Here is a 21,105-nt window from a genome sequence, read left to right as displayed (position 1 = left end):
TCCAGATCCGCTGCTCAAGGTATAATGATGCGCAGACTGTCATGGCTGCGTGCCTCTGACCTGGATAATCGTGTCCAGCAGCGGCTTGCGGATGTCCCTTGCCGGGGCGAGAATGTCGAGCAGGTGGTAGAGCAGCTCCACCAGCGTGAGAACGCCCTCGACAAACTCTCTCACCGGGCGCCTTCAACATCTACCTCATCAGGTAGACGTTTGTTCCGGGGAAGGAGGACTGCTCCCTATGCTTACTATAAGCATAGGTACAATCCACCTTCCCCGACAGCCTTCTCAGGATCAGCCCCAGCGCGCTCGTTCACGTCAACAGCGTGCGCCTAGGCAGGCCCCTGCAGCTCCCCAGCAAAAGCAAGGGACAGGCTTTTGACTGGCTCCAGTTGAGCATAGCTGCTATAAAAGTGTCTGTGCCGGACGATCTGCCGGTTGGACGGAGGTTAAAAGTTTTTCACCAAAGGTGACCTCTCCTAACCTCTGATCGGTGGGTTCTCCGAGGACAAGCAGGCTGCTTGTTCTCACGACTGGGTGACGTCCGCGGCAGCCCCCACCAACCGGAAAGAAGCTTCGCGGGACGGTCGGCACGCAGGGCACGCCCACCGCGCATGCGCGGCCGTCTTCCCGCCCGTGCGCGACCGCTCCCGCCAGTTCCTTTTTTTCCGCGCCTGGAGAGAGTCGTGCCTTGCCGCTCTCTCTACTTCAGCCGCCGGATTTTGCGATCGCGTTTACGCGGATCGTGCTTTTTTTCTACTGTTTTCGGTTTTCGTAACCGCCCGGTTTCCTTTAAAAAAAAAAAAAAAAGAAACCCTGCGCGTGTGGGACACGCGCTCCCTTTTTTCCCTCGCTTCCAGCGGGGACGCCACGTTGCAGCCTAGTGGCCGCTCGGTCGTTTGTTTTCGTGGTGTGATTTTAGCCACCATTGACGACTTTGACTTCGCCGACGCGATTTTTCCGTCGATGTCCTCGAAGGTCCCGAGTGGATTTAAAAAGTGTGGTCGCTGCGGCCGGCCGATCTCGCAGACCGACACCCACGCTTGGTGCCTCCAGTGCCTCGGGCCGGAGCACAATCTCAAGTCGTGTTCTTTGTGTCTCGGTCTCCGGAAACGGACTCAGGTTGCGAGGCAAGTTCTGCGGGACCGTCTTTTTGGAACTTGCGCCGGCCCCTCGACGTCGACCTCGAAGGCATCGGTATCGACGCCCGGCCCTTCGGTACCGGTATCGATGCCGAGACATCGGCACCGATGGCAGCGACCCAGGAGAACAGGTCCCGTCGGCCCGCCGGTCCTCCGGTGAGAGTGGGGGTGAGAGGCCGCGTGGGCAGTCGGCCCCGGTCACGCCCTCAGCTCGTGGCCCACGGGACCGAACCCTGTCTGACCCGGTATCTCGAGACCGAGGGGGATCGACCTCCTCCTCCTCCATGCCCTCCGGCGCCGGTGACGTGCATCGGAAGAAAGACAAGAAGCGCCGTCACCGGTCGCCTTCGGTGCATCCCGATGTCGGAGAGGAGGCGACGCCGAAGCGTCATCATCGAGAGGAGAGGTCTCCGTCGGTTGTAGAGGTACCGACGCGTCGGGGTTCCGGCACCGAGGTGCCGTCTCCTGGCCCCCAGCAGCTTCCGGCACCGACACCCTTACCGGCCCCACCGCCTTTCCCGGCAGCGGGCCTGGACGAGTGCCTCAGAGCCATCCTTCCGGGGATCCTGGAAGGGCTGATGCGCCAGGCTGTGCTGACGCCGGGGGTGCTTGCGCCCTCGGCGTCGATGACTGTGGCGCCGGCGAGCTCTAGCCCGGCGCCGGGGCTGTCGACACCGCCGCCGCTTGCGGTGCCGGTCTCGACCGCCACGCAGGTGGAGTCCCCGTCGACGTCGATGGAGGGAGCTCCGTCCCCGCCGGCGCGGGAGTCCACCGCTCGACGACACCGAGACCTCGGTGCCTCGACGTCGAGCCGGGCCCGGTACAGGACTCAGCTACATGAGCTAATGTCCGATACCGAGGATGAGGACTCGTGGGGGGAAGAGGAGGACCCTAGATATTTCTCCTCAGAGGAGTCTACGGGCCTTCCCTCGGACCCCACGCCTTCACCGGAGAGGAAGCTCTCACCTCCTGAGAGTCTCTCCTTTGCCTCCTTTGTGCGGGATATGTCTATCAGCATTCCCTTCCCCGTGGTCTCTGTGGAAGAGCCGAGGGCCGAGATGCTCGAGGTCCTCGACTATCCATCACCACCTAGAGAGTCCTCCACGGTGCCGCTGCACAATGTCCTGAAGGAGACGCTGCTCCGGAACTGGGTGCGACCACTAACTAACCCCACCATTCCCAAGAAAGCAGAGTCCCAGTACAGGATCCACTCTGACCCAGAGCTCATGCGGCCCCAATTGCCCCATGACTCAGCGGTCGTGGATTCTGCTCTCAAGAGGGCACGGAGTTCGAGGGATACCGCCTCGGCGCCCCCGGGGCGGGAGTCTCGCACTCTGGACTCGTTTGGGAGGAAGGCCTACCAATCCTCCATGCTCGTGACCCGCATCCAGTCATACCTGCTCTATATGAGCATCCACATGCGGACCAATGTGCAACAGCTGGCGGACCTGGTCGAGAAGCTCCCGCCGGAGCAGTCCAGGCCTTATCAGGAGGTGGTCAGGCAGCTGAAGGCGTGCAGAAAGTTCCTGTCCAGGGGTATTTTTGACACCTGTGACGTGGCATCTCGTGCTGCGGCCCAAGGTATAGTGATGCGCAGGCTCTCATGGCTGCATGCCTCTGACCTGGACAACCGCACCCAGCAGAGACTGGCTGACGTCCCTTGCCGGGGGGATAACATTTTCGGTGAGAAGGTCGAGCAGATGGTGGACCAACTGCATCAGCGGGAAACCGCTCTCGACAAGCTCTCCCACCGGGCGCCTTCAGCATCCACCTCCACAGGTGGACGTTTTTCCCGGGCCCGGCAGGCTGCACCCTATGCTTTTGCCAAGCGTAGGTACAACCAGCCGGCCCGAAGGCCTCGTCAGGCACAGGGACAGCCCCAGCGCGCTCGTTCTCGTCAACAGCGTGCGCCTAAGCAGCCCCCTGCGCCTCCACAGCAAAAGCCGGGGACGGGCTTTTGACTGGATCCACGGGAACATAGCCGCCCTACAAGTGTCCGTACCGGACGATCTGCCGGTCGGAGGGAGGTTAAAATTTTTTCACCAAAGGTGGCCTCTCATAACCTCCGACCAGTGGGTTCTCCAAATAGTGCGGTGCGGATACGCCCTGAATTTGGCCTCCCTGCCTCCAAATTGTCCCCCGGGAGCTCAGTCTTTCAGCTCCCACCACAAGCAGGTACTTGCAGAGGAACTCTCCGCCCTTCTCAGCGCCAATGCGGTCGAGCCCGTACCACCCGGGCAGGAAGGGCAGGGATTCTATTCCAGGTACTTCCTTGTGGAAAAGAAAACAGGGGGGATGCGTCCCATCCTAGACCTGAGAGGCCTGAACAAATTCCTGGTCAAAGAAAAGTTCAGGATGCTTTCCTTGGGCACCCTTCTGCCAATGATTCAGAAAAACGATTGGCTATGTTCCCTGGATTTAAAGGACGCATATACTCACATACCGATACTGCCAGCTCACAGACAGTATCTCAGATTCCGCCTGGGCGCACGGCACTTTCAGTATTGTGTGCTGCCCTTTGGGCTCGCCTCTGCCCCACGAGTGTTTACCAAGTGCCTCGTGGTGGTAGCGGCCTACCTACGCAAGCTGGGAGTGCACGTGTTCCCATATCTTGACGATTGGCTGGTCAAGAACACCTCGGAGGCAGGAGCCCTCCGGTCCATGCAGTGCACTATTCAACTTCTGGAGCTGCTGGGGTTTGTGATAAATTACCCAAAGTCCCATCTCCAGCCAACTCAGTCTCTGGAATTCATAGGAGCGCTGCTGAATTCCCAGACGGCTCAGGCCTACCTTCCCGAAGCGAGGGCCACCAATCTCTTGGCCCTCGCTTCGCAGACCAGAGCGTCTCAGCAGATCACAGCTCGGCAGATGTTGAGACTTCTGGGTCATATGGCCTCCACAGTTCATGTGACTCCCATGGCTCGTCTTCACATGAGATCTGCTCAATGGACCCTAGCTTCCCAGTGGTTCCAAGCCACCGGGAATCTAGACGATGTCATCCGCCTCTCCACCAGTTGCCGCACTTCACTGCTCTGGTGGACCATCCGGACCAATTTGACCCTGGGACGTCCATTCCAAATTCCGCATCCCACGAAAGTGCTGACAACGGATGCATCTCGCCTGGGGTGGGGAGCCCATGTCGATGGGCTTCACACCCAGGGTCTGTGGTCTCTCCAGGAAAAGGATCTGCAGATCAACCTCCTGGAGCTCCGAGCGATCTGGAACGCACTGAAGGCTTTCAGAGATCGGCTGTCCTGCCAAATTATCCAAATTCGGACAGACAATCAGGTTGCAATGTATTACGTCAACAAGCAGGGGGGCACCGGATCTCGCCCCCTGTGTCAGGAGGCCGTCGGGATGTGGCGTTGGGCGTGTCGGTTCGGCATGCTCCTCCAAGCCACGTACCTGGTAGGCGTAAACAACAGTCTGGCCGACAGACTGAGCAGAGTCATGCAACCGCACGAGTGGTCGCTCCATGCCAGAGTGGTACGCAAGATCTTCCGAGCGTGGGGCACCCCCTCGGTGGACCTTTTCGCCTCTCAGACCAACCACAAGCTGCCTCTGTTCTGTTCCAGACTTCAGACACACGGCAGGCTAGCGTCGGATGCCTTTCTCCTCCATTGGGGGACTGGCCTTCTGTATGCTTATCCTCCCATACCTTTGGTGGGGAAGACCTTACTGAAGCTCAAACAAGACCGCGGCACCATGATTCTGATAGCGCCCTTTTGGCCCCGTCAGATCTGGTTCCCTCTTCTTCTGGAGTTGTCCTCAGAAGAACCGTGGAGATTGGAGTGTTTTCCGACTCTCATTTCGCAGAACGACGGAGCGTTGCTACATCCCAACCTTCAGTCCCTGGCTCTCACGGCCTGGATGTTGAGGGCGTAGACTTCACTGCGTTGGGTCTGTCTGAGGGTGTCTCCCGGGTCTTGCTTGCCTCTAGGAAGGATTCCACTAAAAAGAGTTACTTTTTCAAGTGGAGGAGGTTTGTCGTGTGGTGTGAGAGCAAGGCCCTAGAACCTCGTTCTTGCCCTACACAGAACCTGCTTGAATACCTTCTGCACTTATCAGAGTCTGGCCTCAAGACCAACTCAGTAAGGAATCACCTTAGTGCGATTAGTGCTTACCATTATCGTGTGGAAGGTAAAGCCATCTCTGGAGAGCCTTTAGTCGTTCGATTCATGAGAGGCTTGCTTTTGTCAAAGCCCCCTATCAAGCCTCCTACTGTGTCATGGGATCTCAACGTCGTCCTCACCCAGCTGATGAAACCTCCTTTTGAGCCACTGAATACCTGCCATCTGAAGTACTTGACCTGGAAGGTCATTTTCTTGGTGGCAGTGACTTCAGCTCGTAGGGTCAGTGAGCTTCAAGCCCTGGTAGCTCATGCTCCATATACCAAATTTCATCACAACAGAGTAGTGCTCCGCACCCACCCAAAGTTCCTGCCGAAGGTGGTGTCGGAGTTCCATCTTAACCAGTCAATTGTCTTGCCAACATTCTTCCCCAGGCCGCATACCCGCCCTGCTGAACGTCAGTTGCACACATTGGACTGCAAGAGAGCATTGGCCTTCTACTTGGAGCGGACACAGCCCAACAGACAGTCCGCCCAATTGTTTATTTCTTTCGACCCTAACAGGCTAGGGGTCGCTGTCGGGAAACGCACCATCTCCAATTGGCTAGCAGATTGCATTTCCTTCACTTACGCCCAGGCTGGGCTGACTCTTGAGGGTCATGTCATGGCTCATAGTGTCAGAGCCATGTCAGCGTCGGTGGCCCACTTGAAGTCAGCCACTATTGAAGAGATCTGCAAGGCTGCGACGTGGTCATCTGTCCACACATTCACATCACATTACTGCCTCCAGCAGGATACCCGACGCGACAGTCGGTTCGGGCAGTCGGTGCTGCAGAATCTGTTTGGGGTGTAAATCCAACTCCACCCTCCAGGACCCGAATTTATTCTGGTCAGGCTGCACTCTCAGTTAGTTGTTCTTCGTAGGTCAATTTCTGTTGTTCCCTCGCCGTTGCGAGGTTCAATTGACCTGGGTTCTTGTTTTGAGTGAGCCTGAGAGCTAGGGATACCCCAGTCGTGAGAACAAGCAGCCTGCTTGTCCTCGGAGAAAGGGTATGATACATACCTGTAGCAGTTGTTCTCCGAGGACAGCAGGCTGATTGTTCTCACCTACCCTCCCTCCTCCCCTTTGGAGTTGTGTGTTTCGTCTTTTGCTAGTCATTCAACTGGCGGGAGCGGTCGCGCACGGGCGGGAAGACGGCCGCGCATGCGCGGTGGGCGTGCCCTGCGTGCCGACCGTCCCACGAAGCTTCTTTCCGGTTGGTGGGGGCTGCCGCGGACGTCACCCAGTCGTGAGAACAATCAGCCTGCTGTCCTCGGAGAACAACTGCTACAGGTATGTATCATACCCTTTCTCCAAATAGTTCGGCTAGGATACTCCCTCAATTTGATGTCAAAACCTCCAAATTGCCCACCTGGAGCTCAGTTCCAGCACAGGCAGGTATTTGCAGAGGAACTCTACTACTACTACTATAAATCATTTCTATAGCGCTACCAGTCGTACGCAGTGCTTCACAATTGGACATGAAGAAAAGACAGTCCCTGCTCAAAAGAGCTTACAATCTAAATCAGGACAGATAGACAGGACCAATAACTCTCCGCCCTTCTCAGCGCCAATGCGGTCGAGCCCGTTCCACCAGGGCAAGAAGGGCTTGGATTCTATTCCAGGTACTTCCTTGTGCAAAAGTAGAGAGGTGTGGTAGCCGTGTTAGTCCACTCTTAAAGGTTATCAATAGAAATCAAACAAAATAAAACATGGAAAAGAAAATAAGATACCTTTTTTATTGGCCATAACTTAATACATTTCTTGATTAGCTTTCGAAGGTTGCCTTTCTTTCTCAGATCGGAAATAAGCAAATGAGATAGTATATATGAGAGAAACATTAAAGCATTACTTTGACTGTCTGACAGAGTGGGAGGGTGGGGGTATGCATGGGGACATCAAAGCATTTCATTGATATTCTAACAGAATGGGTGTTGGTAGGTGAGAGGAGGGTAATAAACAGAGAAATACAGCTTTATGTTTTATAATGAGTTAGAAAACCCAGATCCTTATTAAGTCCTGTTTGTTGGGTGTCAAAATATTCAATCATTCTTATTTCAAAGGTCTTACGTTCCTGTATTGTTTTAAAATTACCTTTCAGTATTCTTACTGTGAAATCACTGGTGCAGTGTTCTGGTCTTGTGAAGTGTTGGCCCACAGGGGTGGGGGCCTGACTGGCACCGGCTATTTTCATGTGATGTCTGTGTAGATTGAATCTTGTCTTAAGCATCTGGCCTGTTTCTCCAATATAGCATCCAATATTGATAACCTTGTGCAAAAGAAAACAGGGGGGATGCGTCCCATCCTAGACCTAAGGGGCCTATACCTGGTCCGAGAGAAGTTCAGGATGCTTTCTCTGGGCACCCTTCTTCCAATGATTCAGAAAAACGACTGGCTATGCTCTCTGGACTTAAAGGATGCTTATACACACATCCTGATATTGCCAGCTCTCAGGCAGTATCTTCGGTATTGTGTGCTGCCCTTTGGTCTCGCGTCTGCGCCCAGGGTGTTTACCAAATGCCTGGCGGTAGTTGCAGCGTCGCTACGCAGACTGGGAGTGTATGTGTTCTTTATCTCGACAATTGGCTGGTGAAGAACACTTCAGCGGCAGGAGCTCTACAGTCCATACAGATGACTATTCAACTCCTGGAGCTACTGGGGTTTGTCATAAATTACCCATCTTCTTCCAGTTCAGAAACTAGAATTCATAGGAGCTCTGCTGGATTCACAGACGGCTCATGCCTATCTTCCAGAGGTGAGGGCGGACAACCTTCTGTCTCTTGTTTCCTTGGCCAGAGCGTCTCAGCAGATCAGAGCTCAGCAGATGTTGAGGCTGCTAGGCCATATAGCCTCCACTGTCCATGTGACTCCCATGGCCCGTCTTCACATGCGATCAGCTCAATGGACCCTAGCTTCCCAGTGGTTTCAGGCTGCAGGGGATCTAGAGGATGCAATCCAGCTATCCACCGATTTTCACAATTACCTTCAGTGGTGGACAATTCGATCCAATTTGACCTTAGGACGTCCCTTCCAAATTCCTCAGCCACAAAAAGTGCTGACAACTGATGCATCTCTCCTGGGGTGGGGAGCCCATGTAGATGGCCTTCACATTCAAGGAGCTTGGTCCCTCCAGGAATCAGGTCTTCAGATCAATCTCCTGGAGTTGCGAGCGATCTGGAACACTCTAAAGGCTTTCAGAGATCGGCTGTCCAATCAAGTTATTCAAATTCAGACAGACAATCAGGTTGTCATGTACTACGTCAACAAGCAGGGTGGCACTGGATTTCACCCCCTATGTTGGGAAGCCGTCCAGATGTGGCTATGGGCTCGCGCTCACAGCATGCTTCTCCAAGTCACGTATCTGGCAGGCGTAAACAACAGTCTGGCCGACAGGTTCAGCAGGATATTGCAACCTCATGAGTGGTCGCTCAGCTCGGGCGTGGTGCGCAAGATCTTCCGAGCGTGGGGCAACCCCTCGGTGGATCTTTTTGCCACTCAGACCAGTCACAAGGTCCCTCAGTTATGTTCCAGATTTCAGGCCCATGACAGACTAGAGTCGGATGCTTTTCTCCTTCATTGGGGGAAGGGCCTCCTGTATGCATATCCTCCCATACCTCTGGTGGGGAAGACTTTGTTGAAACTCAAGCAAGACTCTGCGGAACCATGATTCTGATAGCTCCTTTTTAGCCGCGTCAGATCTGGTTCCCTCTTATTCTGGAGTTGTCCTCTGAAGAACCGTGGAGATTGGAGTGTTTTCCAACCCTCATTACTTAGAACGAGGGGGCGCTTCTGCATCCCAACCTCCAGTCTCTGGCTCTCACGGCCTGGATGTTGAGGGCGTAGAGTTTGCTTCCTTGGGTCTTTCTCAGGGTTTCTCCAGAGTCTTGCTTGCTTCCAGGAAAGATTCCACTAAAAAGAGTTACTCTTTCAAATGGAGGAGGTTTGCCATCTGGTGTGACAGCAAGGCCCTAGATCCTCGCTCTTGTCCTACACAGACCCTGCTTGAATACCTTCTACATTTATCATAGTCTGGTCTCAAGATCAACTCCGTAAGAGTTCATCTTAGTGCAATTAGTGCTTATCATCAACGTGTAGAGGGTAAGCCTATCTCTGGACAGCCTTTAGTTGTTCGCTTCATGAGAGGTTTGCTTTTGTCAAAGCCCCCTGTCAATCATCCGCTAGTGTCATGGGATCTCAACGTCGTTCTCACCCAGCTGATGAAGCCTCCTTTTGAGCCACTGCATTCCTGCCATCTGAAGTACTTGACCTGGAAGGTCATTTTCTTGGTGGCTGTTATTTCAGCTTGTACAGTCAGTGAGCTTCAAGCCTTGTTACCCCATGCTCCCTATACTAAATTTCATCATAACAGAGTAGTCCTCCGCACTCACCCTAAGTTCCTGCCGAAGGTGGTGTCGGGAGTTCCATCTGAACCAGTCAGTTGTCTTGCCAACATTTTTTCCCTGTCCTCATACCTGCTCTGCTGAACATCAGTTGCATACATTGGACTGCAAGAGAGCATTGGCCTTCTATGTGGAGTGGACAAGCCCCTTTAGACAGTCCGTCCAAATGTTTGTTTCTTTCGACCCCAACAGAAGGAGAGTTGCTGTCGGGAAATGCACCATTTCAAATTGGCTCGTAGATTGCATTTCCTTCACTTACGCCCAAGCTGGGCTGACTCTTGAGGGTCATGTCAGGGCTCATAGTGTTAGAGCCATGGTAGTGTCAGTGGCCCACTTGAAGTCAGCCACTATAGAAGAGATTTGCAAGGCTGCAACGTGGTCTTCAGTCCACACATTCACATCTCACTACTGCCTTCAGCAGGATACCCGACGTGACAGTGGGTTTGGGCAGTCGGTGCTGCAGAATCTGTTCGGGGTTTAGAATCCAACTCCACCCCCCTAGGCCCATTTTTGTTCTGTTCCAGGCTGCACTCTCAGATGTTTCTTCGTAGGTCAATCCTTGTTATGTCCTCGCTGTTGCGAGGCCTAATTGACCTTTCTTTGTTGTTTTGAGTGAGCCTGTGGGCTAGGGATACCCCAGTTGTGAGAACAAGCAGCCTGCTTGTCCTCGGAGAAAATGAAGTTACATACCTGTAGCAGATATTCTCCGAGGACAGCAGGCTGATTGTTCTCACATACCCGCCTGCCTCCCCTTTGGAGTTGTCTTTTCCTTCTTTACTTTGTTATTGAACTAACGGGACTCTTGCGCGATGGGCGGGAAGCTGATGGCCATGCATGCGCGGTGTGCGCGCTCGTTCGCGCTTGAAGGCTCTAGCAAACTTTGGTTGCTAGAAAGATTTCCGATCGTCAGGGCTGCCTTGGACGTCACCCAATCGTGAGAACAATCAGCCTTCTGTCCTCGGAGAATACCTGCTACAGGTATGCAACTTCATTTTCTCTGACCCTTCCTTAAACCCCAGCTAAGGGCTTCTTTTACAAAGCTGTGCTAGCAATTCTCACACGGCAAGTGAGAAGAAGCCCATAGGAATTGAATAGGCTTCCTCTCATTTGCCAAACCGAAAGTCAGTAGCGCGGCTTTGTAAAAGAAGCCCGAAGGTTCTAAGGCCTCTATGCGATCATAGATTAGTAGTCCCCTCGCTACAGAGGGCTAGGCTAAATTCAACTAAAATTCGAGCATTTTTCTATCTTGCTCCTTTTTTGTGGATCATCTTCCTAACTGTATTCGCTTGGAAGAAAATTTTAAGAAATTTAAAGCTTTACTGAAGATTCTTCTGTTTAAAGAGACTTTTAATTTGGACTCTTGTATTGCATTAAGGTCTCTGAGAATGGTGATTCCTTGCAAGGAGAATGAGAAATTTGGATGTCTGTTGTGTATGTTTGTGCAGGTCTTCCCTATCAACATTAAGGAATTCCTTTATTTCTTTTTATCTCTAATTTTATTGTATGTGATTGTAAGCCGCTTTGTTCTCCTAAGTTAAGTGGTGTATTAAGTTTTTAATTAACATAAACATAAAGAGATCATTTACACATGTAAGTTGCCACTTAAATATAAATGAATAGAATACCACCATTTGTATGTGTTCCCTTGCTACCTAAAACTAGATGGTTTCTTATAAAATACCTTCAAAATGCATTGTTAGTCCAATAAAGGTATCATCTTCGCTGCTTTTTTTAATTAATATTTATTTTTACATCATTTCTTTTGTTTACCAGAGTGCCCCCATTTTGTTGTGGCTCACTTTCAAGAGAAGTGTGCTGATAAACCATTAGTAACACAAAAAAATTGGCTTTGGTGAGCTGTGGTTTCACGAAAATAGTGGCTTTTGTTTTTGGTGGGCTTTCTTTTGTTTCTTTTGTGTGACTTGGAACTTTCTGCCTGCTTAGCCAGAAGTAGGGCTTGGGATCCCTGCACCATGAGCCTTCATTCGCAAATACTTAGAATCAATATGTTGGCTCACACCGGTATCTTTGTGGAATCACTAAAAGCTGAAAAGTGACGTTTATAAATAGGCATTTTTATTGGTTGGGGTAAACAAACCTGTTGTATTTATGTGCTTTTTTGTTTTGTTTTTCAGTAAATTAAGAATGAATATAGATATCACAGTTGCTATGAAATGTCAATGTAAGTATTTCATATTGAGACAATTTTATTTCATGTTAGTAGTTATCTCCCTGTGAATTATGAGCCTGCAGCTTTTATTTTTTGCAAATAAACACATTTGTACAGTATTGAGCAGTTTTTTGCCTATTTGCTTTGACCTGATGAAAGGTAAGCAGAAGTATCTTAAGGGGAGATGTTATCAAACCGTGTTAAGGCGTCAAGTCAACTTAAACGGCCCTAACGTGGCCCTACTTAATGATATTTAAGTTGTTATGGGTTACATAGTAATGAGATGCAAAACACATGCAAATGCGTGTTTTGCATTTCATTACTTAGGTAGGTAGCCTAACACAGGGCTTGACAAATCCGGGGCACCAGGTCACAATGGCACCAAGAAATTTCATCCTGGTGCCCGGAGTTTCATTCCCCTGAGGTTTTTTTTTTCGTTCCTCAGCGCTGCCTCAAACTCCTTCTCTTTCTCTACACGATGATAGGGCTCTACATGTACATGAGCCACATGGTGCAGGGGGTTCAGGAAGTCTTGCAGGACTTGATACTGAGAGACTTCCCTAACTTGCTGCACCATGCAGCTCAAGTGTCTGTAGAGCCCGATCGCCATGCAAGGAGAAGGAGTTTGAGGCAGCGCAATGAGTAGTGGCTGGAGGGGGGACACAAGAGAAAAACTGGGGAAAGGCTGGATGAGGGCACAAGAGAGAGGCTGGAGGGAGGCACAAGAGAGAGACTGGGGGAAGGTTGGGGAGGAGGGGCCATGAGGGATGCTGGGAAGGGGGGGGCCACGAAAGAGGGAGACAGACACACTGGGTGAAGGCTATGGGAGAGAAGCTGATGGGGACCCAGCCTATGGTGACAGGTGACAGAAAGAGGCAGTTGCCTCTTTGCGTCACCTATCTAGAGGGTGCTGTGTTCACACAGCTGACAACATGCTTTGTGAAGGGGGACTATTGACTTCTGCAGAGATTAGTAGAGGCACCTTAAGGAACTGATTTACTAAACTTTTGTTGCCCACAGACACAAAATAACGGGAAGGGTAAAACCTTAGTAAGTCAATTTCTAAAAGAGCTACTGCTGATCTGGGAACCCCTGCCAGCCAAACCAGAGGCCCCAAATCCAATTTGTTGGGGCCCAGGCCCCCCATAGCTATATCACTGATCTGCGCTGAAAAGGCACAAAGACTGAGTGAAGGATACAAGATGGGCTTTTTTTTGTATTACTCCTAGTTCTGGGGAGGAGCCTGCTGTTATGGCTACCAATGACAAAGGAAAATATGGGAGGGAAGTTCTGGAATGTGAAATCCAGAACCTCCAGGGTAGCATTTTCAGAATTGCTTCCCGTTCCACGCGCAGGACCTAAGATACAGGCAGAGTTCTAGAGTCTCGGTACATGAATGAGGTGATGGTGCAGGGAGGAGGGTTTTAGATTTATTAGGAACTGGGCAACGTTCTTGGGAAGGGGGAGCCTGTTTCGGAAAGATGGGCTCCACCTTAACCAGGGAGGGGCCAGGCTGCTGGCATCAACATTTTAAAAGATGATAGAGCAGCTTTTAAACTAGAAATAGGGGGAAGGCTGACAGTTGCTCAAAAGCGCATGGTTTGAAACAAGGTATCTTTGAAGGATATCACCAACACGGAAGATAGGGCATCCCAATTGCGAGGCTGCAATAGAGACCATAGTAGACCAAGTATCTTTAAGTACATAGCAGGCATATTTTAAAGATTGCAGATTATCACTGTCAACTGCTAAGCAAGTTGTAAATAGGAACAACAAACATTGTTTGAAATGTCTGTATGCAAATACCAGAAGCCTAAGAAAAAAGATGGGAGAATTAGAATATATTGTACTAAATACAAAGATAGATAGGCATCTCTGAGACCTGGTGGAAGGAAGATAACCATAGGGACACTGTCATACCGGGGTACAAATTATATTGTAGTGATAGAGTGGATTGAATTGGTGGAGGGGTAGCATTATATATTAAGGGGAGGGTCTTGAATTAACTAGACTAAAAACTCTGTAGGACACAAAGCGCATCTTGGAATCCCAATGGATAGAAATTCCATGTGTAAAGGGGAAAAGGAGAACGATAGGAATGTGCTATCATCCACCTGGTTAGGATGAACAGACAGATGCAGAAATGTAATCGGAAATTAGGGAGGCTAACAAACTGGGTAAAACAATAATAATGGGTGATTTCAATTAGCCCGATATTGACTGGGTAAATGAAACATCAAGGCGTGTTAGGGAGGTAATATTCCTTGATGAAATAGACTACTTTATGGAGCAGCTGGTTCAGGAACCAACAAGAGGGGGAACAGTTCTAGACCTAGTCTTTAGTGGATCGCATGATCTGATGTTGGGGCCACTTGATAACAGTGATAACATGATCAGATTTGATATAATCTTTGGAGTAAGCACACAAAGGAAATCCAATACGTTGGCATTTAACTTTCATAAAGGAGACTATGATAAAATGAGTCGAAGGGTAAAAAATCCAAAACAAAACAAAACTTGAAGAAGCAGCTGCAAAGGTCAAAAATTTACATCAGGATATCAGTTGTGGGTGCTATTCAAAAATACTATTCTGGAAGCTCAGACCAGATATATTCCATATATTAAAAAAGGAGCAAGGAAAGCCAAATGACAACCAGCATGGCTAAAAAGTGAGGTGAAGGACGCTATTAGAGCTAAAAGAAAATCCTTCATAAAATGGAAGAAGGATCCAACTGAAAATAATAGGAAACAACATAAGGAATAGCAAGTCAAATGCAAATCGCTAATAAGGAAGGCAAAGAAAGACTTTGAAAGGAAGATTGCATTGAAGACAAAAAACACATAGTAAAACCTTTTTTAGGTATATTAGAAGCAAGAAGCTGGTAAAAAAATCAGTTGGATCACTAGATGACTGAGGAGTAAAGGGGGCACTTGGGGAAGTCCAAAGCAATAGCAGAGAGATTAAATGCATTCTCTGCTTCGGTCTTCACTGAGGAAAATGTGGGAGAGATACTAGTCGATGCAAAAACAGAAGAAACAATTCTCCGCAGGAATACAGAATGCCAAACAAACAGCGAAGATGACTTAAAAAATGAACGACGCTCCAGATAAAAATCACTATTTATTGATTGAAGAAGACTCAACACAGCTGTGTTTCGGTCTATAATGCCTGCATCAGGAGTCTATTTACAAAACAACATATAAAAACAATAAGTAACATAGAAATAATACAAGTAAAAATGATAATGATGTTTTGGGTGAATTATGGTATTGGTTTTTGACACAGTAAATAATGGTGATTAATAAGATATATATTCTCACAAAGGATATATGTAGACAATTTTTCTGAATAAGACATGTATTATATTTACACTAGTAAAAGAGGCCCGTTTCAGAGCAAATGAAACTGGCGCTAGCAAGGTTTTTGTCGCCAACACCACCCCCCTCCCTTGCCAACCCCTTCGTTGTTCTGCCATTGCTCCGCCCCCAATGTCATGACATTGATGCGAGGGCGGGGCCCGGAGCGATTTCCCCGCCTCCCTGCCTCCCTCCCTGCCAACCCCTTCGTTGTTCTGCTATTGCTTCGCCCTCTAGGGCAGGGCCCGGAGCGATTTTGGTGGCTTCACCACCACGAACCTTTGAACCTTTTTGAAGGAAGTCAGGGCTTGGCTTCACTGACGTCAGTGTCCTCAGAACGTTGAGGGTGAGTTTTATTATAGTAGATAAGTACATAAGTATTGCCATACTGGGAAAGACCAAAGGTCCATCATGCCCAGCATCCTGTTTCCAACAGTGGCTAATCCAGGTCACAAATACCTGGCAAGATCCCCAAAAAGTAGAAAACATTCTAAACTGCTTATCCCAGAAATTAGTGGATTTTCTCCAAGTCCATTTAACAATGGTCTATGGACTTTTTCTTTAGGAAGCCGTCCGAACCTTTGTAAAACTCTGCTAAGCTAACTGCCTTTACCACATTCTCTGGTAACGAATTCCAGAGTTTATTTACATGTTGAGTGAAGAAACATTTTCTTCAATTCGTTTTAAATATACTAGTATTTTTGGAAAGCGTAAACAGAAGTGGGTTTGGGTGGAAAGACAATAAGCTCGGTTTTGGCCATGTTCAGTTTCAGGTGTCGGTTGGACATCCAGGCAGCAATGTTGGATAAGAAGGCCGATACTTTGGCCTGGGTTTCCGCAGTGATGTCTGGTGTGGAGAGATAAAGCTGGGTGTCGTCAGCATAAAGATGATATTGGATACCATGAGATGAGATCAACGAGCCCAGGGAAGAGGTGTAGATTGAAAAAAGAAGGGGGTCCAAGGACAGATCCCTGAGGAACTCCAACAGAGAGCGGGATGGGGGTGGAGGAAGATCCATGCGAATGTACTCTGAAGGTACGGTGGGAGAGATAAGAGGAGAACCAGGAGAGAACAAAGCCCTGGAACCCAAATGAGGACAGTGTGGCAAGAAGTAAATTATGATTGACGGAGTTTTCCAAGATGGCGCTGTGATCAGACGCACCCGGTTTTGCTCCTGAGGAGGCTCTGAGTTTTTTTGATTCATTCGCGTCCTCGGACCCATCAAATGCGATGGGAAAGCGGAGGGGAAAGGTGAAGGATTTCCCCTCAACTCCTGGAACCCTTCCAGCGATGAAGCAAACAACTTTACAGTTTCCGACGAAACAACCGGGACCTCTAAGTTCTTCATCTCCTTCTGCAACTCTCGATGTGTTGACGTCGATAGAGAGCGGAGACGGGGCTTCTCTGAGCCCTGTGGAATGCACAGCACCACGCCAGCCGGGGAGTGAGATTTTCGCAGCAGCCCAATCAGCAACGGACACCAGAGTAGTGCAACCAGCGCTGCTTGAGGGGAGGTCTTCTGCGAATCTGAATGGGACTCAGGAACAATTTTCAATGGCCTCGCAGGCCTTAAAGGTATTACCCCAAGATATTGTTTCCAAGTTATCCCGCCGGGAGATCTTATCTCAGTCACCTCCATTAGCAAGTGGTATAACTAAACCTGCTGTTGTGACATTAGAGTCACTGTGGGACATGGTCTACAGCACTCATTCTTCCATGCAGGCTATGATTCATGAAAATGCTAATGATATTAAAGTTATTTCCCAAGCTGTTCTGATTCAAGCACAGGAGACTGCACAACAGTCCTCTAAGATAGGAAATATGGACTCAAGAAATGGGGACTTTGGAAGCAGCCTTAGTTAAAGATAATAATTTCCTTCACAAGCACCTGGAAAACCAGGTTAGAAGACTTAATCTAAGGTTTCTCAATTTCCCCAAGTCTCCACTAATTTCTCCTTTGGATATGGTGAAAAAATATGAGTGAGATTCTGGGGATGGATAAGGAATCATTACCTCCTATTACACGTGCTCAATACATCTGGAGCCTTAAGGGGAGGAATGGAGAGCCCCCCTTACCAGTAGTGGGAGAAGTTATGAACCTGACTTTTTTCCTGGAAAACTCACTGGAACTTATTACCCATAGGACAACTATGCTGGTCACCTTTGTCTTGGAGCCAGACCAGAATGTTGTTTTAAGACTTTCACTAAGACACTTAGATAAACTGTTTATGGGTTCAAAAGTCAGTCTTTCCTGATCTCTCTAGGCAGACACAGGTGAGGCGCAGGGCCTTTTTAACCCTGCACCCCAGAGTCGAGGCCACGGGAGCAAATTTTGTATTGCATTTTCCTTGTATTTGTAATATAGTGCTAGAGGATAAACAATATCAATTCATGGAGTCTAAACAGCTTATTGATTTTCTTGATGCAAGAATGGAAGTGAATGTTGTATGTCCTTCCTGAATAGCAGGCTGGAGGTTGACCTAAGAGGTGGCAGATGTAAGTTTTCTTTTCTTTTCGTTTGGTTTTCTAAAAATCTTGGAATCATATTTCTTTTTTGGTGGACGAAGGTGATATTTGTCTATTTTCCTTTTTTATCTATTACTGATTTATGTAAATTTAATGTGTATTTCAGTGTCTAAATGTGTTTGAGATTAATAAAAAATTTGGAAAAAAAAATTATGATTGACAGTGTCAAAAGCGGCGGACAGGTCAAGGAGGATGAGGATGGAGTAGTGACCTTTGGATTTAGCAAGGAACAGGTCATTACAGACTTTAGTGAGTGCCGTTTCTGTCGCGTGTAGAGGGCGAAAACCGGATTGAAGCGGATCGAGGATGGCAAGGCAGCAGCTGTGAACAGGTATCTTGGAGAGGAAGGGTAGGAGGGAGATGGGGCGGTAGTTGGAATGACAGGTAGGGTCTAGTGATGGTTTTTTGAGGAGTGGTGTGACTACAGCATGCTTGAAGGTGTCAGGGACAGTTGCTGTGGAGAGAGAGAGGTTGAGGATATGACAGATTGGGGGGGGGGGGGGGGTGACAGTAGGAGAGATGGGGCCATCTTATCCCGCTATTCGAATTGAGGGCAAATCAATTCTCGTAGTGCCGGACCTAGCCAAGACAACAGCAAGGAAGAGGAAAGCTTTCCTAGATATGAGGCCAAAGTTAAAATCGCTTGGTGCACGTTTTGGCCTACAATATCTTGCTCGAATGACTGTAACGCTTCATAACAGTATTAAGTCCTTCGATTCACCAGACCTGTTACAGATGCACTTGGATCAACTGCAGACGCAAGGAATGTCTGTATGAGATCAACTAAACTGATAAGTTTTTCCTTCATTATGTGTTAATGATTTATGATATCTATAGCATCGTTATAAAAGATGTAAAATGTTTTCTTTCCTTTTCAATACTTGAATTCTAAAGTATATGTTTATGACTTGAACATTTGACCAAAATGTTAAATATCAGAACACCCATCTTTAAGGTTTATGCAGAAGTTTACTTCCTAATGTTGCATATAGTGCCGTCTCCTTTTTCTCTATACTTGAATTTTATAGTACAAGTTCAAGATTTGAATATCTGATTAAAGTGCCAAACATCAGATCGCACATTTCAACAGATTTTGTAAATGTCTATTTTCTAATGTTGCATACAATGCTGTTACCTTTTTTTTCTATACTTGAATTTCAACAATGCAAGTTCATGATTTGAATATCTGATTAAAGTGTTAAATATCAGATCATACATCTTAAGGATTTCACAGATCTTTATTCCCCAATATTGCATACAGATATTTTCTTTAGATCAAAGTTTGCTTATAAATGCATTGTTCTAACTGTTTAAAATGAAAAATTATTTCATGTTGGTGGGAATTATACCCTTTGCCTCCCCCTTTCCTGTCTTTCTTAGTCAGAGACATTAGTCCCACTTACTTACCTTTCTGATTTGACTGAACTACACTTTAGTAGTTCTATAAGTCTTTAATTCAATTGATTATGCATAGAGAAGTGTTTTCCTTCTACATTCTTCACTATTATCTGAACAGAGGTACATTATATGCAGATCATCTTAATAACATGTGCTTGACTCAAAATGGCTGACAACCTTTCTAGTCCAGCCCTAAAAACTGTATCCTGGTGTCACATCTGTGGTCGTGACCACCCTCAGACTTACCCTATTTCTGGGAATCAGTGTCTGTGCTGGTTTCTGTCTACTTCTGAGTTGGCTCTGTTTCTGTCTCTGGGTGCTGGCCACTTCCAGCATGGCGCTGATTGCCTCAGTATACTGCACCTGTGTGGGTTTAACATCTCTGTGCTTCAGTATACTGTTCCTGAGTTAGCTCTGTCTCTGTGGGCTGGCTGCTCTAATTGCTTCACTACTCTACCCTTGTGTGTATTGGGCCTCTCTGTACTTCAGTGGGCTGTTCCTGAGGTAGCTCTGTCTCAGGCTGGGTGGGCTGGCTGCTTCCAGCCTGACACTAATTACCTCACTAGACTACACCTGTGTGGGTTAGGTCTCTCTGGGCTTCTGTATGCTCCCTGCCTGTGGCCTGAAGGGGTGACCTCATCTGTCAGGGCCTTCTTAAGGAACTGGTGTTCTAGTCTTCAGTGCCTTTGCATTGCCAATGCCTCCGCAGTGCCTTAGGTCCCGAGGTTAGTTTGCTGTTTGCACAGTTAGCTTTCCTTGTCTTTTCTTGTGGGCTTCCTGCCCTTCTGCTTTGCTAGTTACTTTCACCTGTGGGCCTTGCCTTCTGGCTCAGGGTATTATTGTTCATAGGCTTTCTGCCTAGTCTACTACTTACCTGTGGGCTTCTTGCTTTCCTGCTCAGGGTATTATTACTCTGTGGGCTTTCAGCCCTTCTGTGTTTATTGTTCTGTGGGCTTCCAGCTCTTCTGTGCCCATTGCTCTGAGGGCCTCCAGTCTATCTGTGTACATCACTTTTATCTGTGGGCTTCTAGGCCTTCTGGGTGTATTACTGCGGCCTGGGGGTTTCCAGCCCTTCTGTGGGCTTCTAGCCTTTCTGGGTGTATTACTGCGGCCTGGGGGTTTCCAGCCCTTCTGGGTGTATCATCCTCGATCCGCTTCAATCTGGCTTTCGCCCACTTCACTCGACAGAAACGGCATTATCCAAAGTCTGTTATGACCTGTTCCTCGCCAAATCCAAAGGTCATTACTCCATCCTCATTCTCCTCGACCTATCTGCCGCTTTTGACACTGTTAATCACAACTTACTTCTGGACACACTGTCCTCTTTTGGGTTCCAGGGCTCTGTCCTCTCCTGGTTCTCCTCTTATCTCTCCCATCGTACTTTCAGAGTACACTCTCATGGTTCTTCCTCCACCCCTATCCTGCTCTCTGTTGGAGTCCCTCAGGGTTCTGTCCTTGGATCCCTCTATCTACACCTCTTCCCTGGGCTCCCTGACCTCATCTCATGGCTTCCAGTATCATCTTTATGCTGACGACACCCAGCTTTATCTCTCCACACCTGACATCACTGCGGAAACCCATGCGGCCTGCTTATCCGACATTGCTGCCTGAATGTCCAACCGCCACCTGAAACTGAACATGGCCAAGACCGAACTTTTTGTCTTCCCACCCAAACCCACTTCTCCTCTACCTCCACTCTCTCTTTCGGTTGATAACACCCTCATTGTCCCCGTCTCATCTGCCCGCAACCTCGATGTCATCTTCGACTCCTCCCTCTCCTTCTCTGCGCACATCCAGCAGATAGCCAAGACCTGTCGCTTCTTCCTCTATAACATTAGCAAAATCCGCCCTTTCCTCTCTGAGCACACCACCCGAACTCTCATCCACTCCCTCGTTACCTCCCGCCTTGACTACTGCAACCTACTCCTCACTGGTCTCCCATTTAGACACCTATCCCCCCTTCAGTCCGTTCAGAACTCTGCTGCACGTCTTATCTTCCGCCTGA

General features: G+C 48.7%; 1 protein-coding gene across 6 annotated transcripts in view; it reads left to right on the top strand.

Moving 5' to 3' along the window:
* The window catches only part of ERGIC2 (ERGIC and golgi 2), a 425,675-nt gene that overhangs the window by 149,164 nt on the left and 255,406 nt on the right, over positions 1–21,105 (top strand). For all 6 annotated transcript variants that reach the window (XM_030214639.1, XM_030214641.1, XM_030214638.1 and 3 more), the window contains one exon: positions 11,784–11,830. In XM_030214639.1, coding sequence (XP_030070499.1) covers positions 11,784–11,830 — 47 coding nt within the window. The remainder of the gene's footprint in view (positions 1–11,783; positions 11,831–21,105) is intronic.

Source organism: Microcaecilia unicolor, chromosome 9 (assembly GCF_901765095.1).
Source record: "Microcaecilia unicolor chromosome 9, aMicUni1.1, whole genome shotgun sequence".
Lineage (NCBI taxonomy): Eukaryota > Metazoa > Chordata > Amphibia > Gymnophiona > Siphonopidae > Microcaecilia > Microcaecilia unicolor.
Note: the sequence above shows the minus strand (reverse complement) of the source record. Positions and strands in the feature narration are given on the sequence as shown.